The sequence below is a fragment of the Colobus angolensis genome, unplaced genomic scaffold, assembly GCF_000951035.1.
Source record: "Colobus angolensis palliatus isolate OR3802 unplaced genomic scaffold, Cang.pa_1.0 Scaffold169, whole genome shotgun sequence".
Classification (NCBI taxonomy): domain Eukaryota; kingdom Metazoa; phylum Chordata; class Mammalia; order Primates; family Cercopithecidae; genus Colobus; species Colobus angolensis.
This window is the reverse complement of record NW_012114810.1, coordinates 2,865,993-2,872,160: the sequence shown is the minus strand read 5'-3', so window position 1 is coordinate 2,872,160 and position 6,168 is coordinate 2,865,993. Positions and strand designations below refer to the sequence as shown.

Sequence of the window (6,168 nt, the reverse complement as noted above, 5' to 3'; positions counted from 1 at the left end):
GTGAAACCCTGTCTCTACTAAAAATACAAAAATTAGCCAGGCGTGGTGGCTCACACCTGTAATTCCGGCTACTCAGGAGGCTGAGGCAGAGAATTGCTTGAACCTGGGAGGTGGAGGTTGCGGTGAGCCGAGATCGCACCACTGCACTCCACCTGGGCGAGAGGACTCCATCTCAAAAACAAAAAAAAAGCGGGGTGGGGGGAAGAGTCCCATGACTTTGTAGGCTCATGGAGACAAAGAATGTTCACCAGGACCTTAGCCTGTGCCAAGCACTGCTGAGCCCATCACAATGGAAAGAAGCTTCCGAGGACTCAGCTACAGAAAGCACCAAATGTGGTAGGAGGGGCCTGCTAATTAGACCAAAGCAGTCACACATCAGCAGGTAAAACAGAGACAAGAGGAGGTGGGGCTGGGCTGGGCTGAATCTTGGATGAATCAAGCCTTCCCATAGGGCGGGATATCCTGTCTAAAACAAGAGCCTTGGTTAAAACCCCTATAAAAGATTCTCATCACACTGACCTGGTACTCCTCACACCACGTAACAGCCACTTGTTTCATCCCACCTGGGCATTAGGTAAGTCCCCTCATAAGAAACCTTTCTCATTCTCAGTGTCTTGGGGATCCGAGCTCATAAAACTGGGGCTGTCAGGTATGAGTTTCCTTCAGAGCTAGCTGTTGGCATTGGGCAAACCAACGCTAACATTGGGAAACATGCTCTCCTAAAGCAATCCAACTTTCTCCTCCTCCCTGAGGCTGGCCCGGCAGGAGCTCCTGTCACTGGGAAACTATGTGGGCAGCTGCTATGGGGCCACCCATGGGCCTTCCTGGATCAGCAAAGGTTTCTTGTTTCTAAGGCTCTGGAAGCTTCTTTGCAGTGCTGAGAGTCTGTGGGATCAGAATCAGTTTACTTATGGCAACCTAGAACAGTAAGATCAAACTGTGTCATGAATGAAGGAGCTTACATGATTCCCCTCTCCTACACCAGGGTGATATTTAGGCAAAATATTTGTAGATTTATTCTAAGGAATCTAAAATGCAACTAAAAGGTCATCTTACTCTTTCTATTATCTAAAGGTCAGTGGTTAAAGTCAGCTACATGGTTTTAAAAAAAGAAAGATATTTTTCATCTATGTTGAGGAAAAATATTCCCAGTTTTTTACCTTGATGAAAAGTTTGCCTGAAATTGTTGGTTACCAGATCCAAGAAAGGGTTTCTCCTGAACAACCCACTTTTTGCTATAACCTACTGAGTCCTCATGGCCACATTGATCTGCTTTTTCTAGATCTCAAGTCTCCTTCCTTCCTTTTTTCTCTTTCTTCTTCTACCTATATCTGCCTCATCCCATCCTCGCTTTGGGTTTCCAGTTGCTGTGGGCTCCATCTCTCCTTGCATTTGAGACTTGTCATCTTTGATACCATCTCCTTTGGGTCTCTCCAAGGCTTCTGCTTAATGAATCTTCAAGTCTCTTTTCCTCTTGTTCATGCAGCCAAACCCAGGCCCCACCTCAACCTACCTCCAGCCTTCTGGCTAATGAAAAAGAAAAGCTTTCCCTTTGATTAAGAAGCAACTCGTAGGTCACCAGAAATCTGGACCTGATGGAGCCACATGCTTGTTGGGCAAGCTGACTTTTCTGATAAGTCCCTGGGCTGTGGAGAGAAGTGACATTCAGAGAAACTTGGGCCTTCAGAACTGGAAGGCCTCACACCCAAAGAAGGTTCCCCCTCCTGAGCATTCCCAGCAGGTGGTAGCCCAGCTTCTTCCCACTTTCCCCCCAAAAAAAACAAGAAAGGAGGGCTGTGTCCCTGGAATTCCTGCTTGGCTCCCAACCAAGACAGGGGTTGGCTCACACGTGTATTTACTTCCTCTTGGTGTTCCCAATGGGACCCTAACACCTTGTGATGAGCAAATAAATCCTGTCCACAGGGTACATTCTAGAAAGCCCATTGCATTTGGGTTAAGGAGAGATGGATTCTAGGATTTCTTTGCTCCTTAAAAATTGTGTGGCCTAACTTCTCTGAGCCTGTTTCCTCACCTATTAAAAAAAGTGGAAATAATAAGGATTAGAAGAGATGATGCACAGGCAAGTGCCTTGTGAGCAGTAGAGTGATTATGTAAGTGTACAAAAATTATATGTGTGTATATGTGTATAATAGCATAATAATTATATTTAATAAGCCGCACTAAATATAAGCCAGGCATCTGCCAAATGCTTTTTATGAATTATGTCTTTAAATCTTCACAATAATCCTATAGAGTACTAATATCACCTTCATTTACAATGAGTAAACTGAGGCATGGAGAGGCAGAGCAACTTGTCCCAGCTCACACCATATGTAGGTGATGGGGCCAGCATTTAATCCTGACTCAGGAACCTGCCTCCATCCTGTGTGCTCCTCCTTCCCACACATAAGATGTATTACGTAGGAAAGGACAAAGGAAGACCAAAAACAGAGCTGAACATGCAAGGAAAGACCTAGCAGCAGACATGCTCTAAAGGAAACAGCTGAGGTTGATTAGGGAGCCTCCAAGGGGATTTTCCATCTTGTCCAGGTTGACTTCAAAGATGCCTCAGTTACTGCGAAACATTAATGGGATCATCGAGGCCTTCAGGCGCTACGCAAGGACGGAGGGCACCTGCACAGCGCTCACCCGAGGGGAGCTGAAAAGACTCTTGGAGCAAGAGTTTGCCGATGTGATCGTGGTACGGTGTGCTGAACCGGGTGGAGAAGGGACATAGCAGGAGAGTGAAACCTTGTTTGCCTGCAGAGGCCTTGCCTGGGGAATTTGAGGAGGCAGCAGATAAACCCAGGCCTGCCAGGACAGATGGCAACTGTGCAGGCAGAAAAAAAGGTGAAAGAACTGGAGATGGTCATGGGAGTTGGCAAGTCCTGGCTCTTTAGATTAAAACCTTGGTTTTAATTAATTCTAACTTAAAGACAAGGTAAAGAGACTCTAAAAGGACAACTCAGAGAGGAGCACAGCCTTGGATATTTCAGAATGAAAATAACTGCTGCTTTCTGCTGCCTCTTACATTTGATATAGTAAATATTTCCCACGTCTATCTGAAATGTAATCATCCATTCATAGGCATTCATTAGAAGCATAGCTCTGGGCTTGCACAAAGCAGTTATTCAAAAATATTAGCACACTGATCACATCAGAAACGAAATTTTGAAGAGCAGGTTGTTAACAGCTAGGGGGAGACTTCGGGGCCCCACCCCTCCGGACAAACCGGAACCAAGGCCTGATGCACTTTCCTGTCTTTGGTTTGCATCTAAAGCAACCGGGATGATGATGGCCTCGGGGGCAAGGATGTATGGGCACAGAAGGATGCTGCGTCCACATGCTCAGGACAGCCCTGTAGGCCCACTGCATCCCTCCCTCTTTATCGTGGGAAAACATCTGGGCCTCAATGAGGAAAGCACAGAATTCCCATGGGGCTGTGTTCCCAACCTGCTGCTCTTTGTGCTGGGCCTACTGAAGAGACTAAGGCCTCAGTGCCAGGGGCAAGATGCCAGGGGCAGCTCAGTCAACCTCAGAGCCCAGAAAGTTGCATTGTGAATTCAATAATTTATTAACTCTTCAATAAACCTTTATCTAATTTTCCTGCAGCGCAGAAATTGTGCCAAATAGAGGCTACAAAACAAAAAATGCTCCCTACACTTGAGGGAGAGAGACAGGACTTAAAAAATAAAAAATAAAGGCAACTAAGTCTTGCTGCTGCTCTAGCCGTATGTGTGTGGAGTGTGGGGTCTGTGGCAGGGGAAGCTGGCAGCAGAGTGGAAGGGGCCTGCCCATGTCCCCTCAGGGGAGGGATGCTGACTTCACCTCATCTTCTCCTCAGAAACCCCACGATCCAGCCACTGTGGATGAGGTCCTGCGTCTGCTGGATGAAGACCACACAGGGACTGTGGAATTCAAGGAATTCCTGGTCTTGGTGTTTAAAGTCGCCCAGGCCTGTTTCAAGACACTGAGCGAGAGTCCTGAGAGAGCCTGCAGCTCTCAAGAGTCTGGAAGCCTCCATTCTGGGGCCTGGCAGGAGCTGAGTGAAGGACAGAGAGAGGGCACTGAAGTGGGAAGGGCAGGGAAAGGGCAGCATTATGAGGGGAGCAGCCATGGACAGAGTGAGCAGCCTTCCAGAGGGCAGAACAGGCCTGGGGCTCAGACCCAGGGTCAGGCCACTGGCTCTGCGTGGGTCAGCAGCTATGACAGGCAAGCTGAGTCCCAGAGCCAGGAGAGAACAAGTCCGCAGACACAACGCTCTAGGCACACAGAGCAGACCCAGAGAGCTGGAGAAGGCCAGAGGCATCAGACCACAGAGATGAGGCCAGAGAGACAGCCACAGACCAGGGAACAGGACAGAGCCCACCAGACAGGTGAGACTGTGACTGGATCTGGAACTCAGACCCAGGCAGGTGCCACTCAGACTGTGGAGCAGGACAGCAGCCACCAGACAGGAAGAACCAGCACCCAGACACAGGAGGCCACCAATGACCAGAACAGAGGGACTGAGATCCATGGTCAAGGCAGGAGCCAGACCAACCAGGCTGTGACAGGAGGACATGCTCAGACACAGGCAGGGTCACACACCCAGACACCCACCCAGACTGTGGAGCAGGACAGCAGCCATCAGACAGGAAGAACCAGCACCCAGACACAGGAGGCCACCAATGACCAGAACAGAGGGACTGAGATCCACAGTCAAGACAGGAGCCAGACCAGCCAGGCTGTGACAGGACATGCTCAGATACAGGCAGGGACACACACCCAGACACCCACCCAGACTGCAGAGCAGGACAGCAGCCACCAGACAGAAAGCACCAGCACCCAGACACAGGAGGCCACCAATGACCAGAACAGAGGGACTGAGATCCACGGTCAAGGCAGGAGCCAGACCAGCCAGGCTATGACAGGAGGACATGCTCAGACACAGGCAGGGTCACACACCCAGACTGTGGGGCAGGATACAAGCCAAACTGTAAGCCACGGAGGGTCTGGAGAACAGGGACAGACCCAGACACAGCCAGGTAGTGGTCAAAAATGGACACAAGTGAGCAACCCTGAGGCAGGAGAGACAGTACCAGGAGGACAGACCCAGACTGGGGCAAGCACTGAGTCAGGAAGGCAGGAGTGGAGCAGCACTCACCCAAGGCACTACGTGACAGAAGGGCAGGGAGACATACAGCCCACTGTGGTTGGTGAGGAATGGGTTGATGACCACTCAAGGGAGACAGCAATCTTCAGGCTGGACCAGGGCAACTTGCATACCAGTGTTTCCTCAGCACAGGGCCAGGATGCAGCCCAGCCAGAAGAGAAGCAAGGCATCACAGCTAGGGAGCTGTATTCCTACTTGAGAAGCAACAAGCCATGACTCCCCCGACTCCAATGTCCAGTACTGGAAGAAGACAGCTGGAGAGAGGTTGGCTTGTCCTGCATGGCCAGTCCAGTAGGTGCATCCCTAGACATCAGCTCTTTATTATACAGCTTCCCTTTTAGGTCTTTCTCAATGAGATCATTTCTGCAAGGAGCTTTCTGTCTTAAACTCTTCTCTTTTACCTGCTTTGTGGTGCAGACCCTCTCAGGAGCAGGAAGACGCAGAGCAAGTCACCCCTTTGTACTGAATTGTCCTCATCTTGTGGGGGTTTCAGGACTATTTTTATCTCTGACATCTATCTATTGCCCAATCTACCCTAATGCATCAATAAAACCTTATGCAACTGGCCTCTGTGTCTCATTCAATCACCTTCTGTTGACATTACAGGCCAAGGGCTGTAGAGTTATGAGATGATGAACTGGACATAGTCCCTACCTTTGAAGAGCAACTAGTTGAGAAGATTATTCTATGAGATTCCTGCTATATATCATACTTAATACTTGGCAGAGATGGACCAGCTAAGGTTTCGTAGAAAAGGTGCTTTCCTTATGATGGCCCTGAAAGGACAATTAGTATTTAGATAGGCAAAATTCTTCTTGGTCTTTCACTACCTCTAATTCTATAGTGTTAAACCTCTATTTACCTGTTAAGGTCACACAGGAAGGCTGATTTAAGATTACCAAGAAATGGAAGAAGGTTCCCAGTGACTGTGTAGAGAAAGAGCGAGAAGGTTTGTGTTACCAGGTACTAAGCCAGGGGCCAGAATTTTGTGCTTCCCTTCCTACCTCCCCATC

General features: G+C 48.9%; 1 protein-coding gene across 1 annotated transcript; it reads left to right on the top strand.

Annotated features, from left to right (window-relative positions):
- The first annotated feature begins 513 nt into the window (after window positions 1-513).
- CRNN (cornulin) lies at window positions 514-5,721 on the top strand. Its single transcript, XM_011937913.1, has 4 exons — window positions 514-574; window positions 2,551-2,701; window positions 3,845-4,562; window positions 4,740-5,721. The coding sequence occupies exons 2-4, from the start codon at window positions 2,564-2,566 to the stop codon at window positions 5,369-5,371; spliced, it is 1,488 nt and encodes a 495-aa protein (XP_011793303.1). The 5' UTR covers window positions 514-574; window positions 2,551-2,563; the 3' UTR covers window positions 5,372-5,721.
- Window positions 5,722-6,168: the final 447 nt, after the last annotated feature.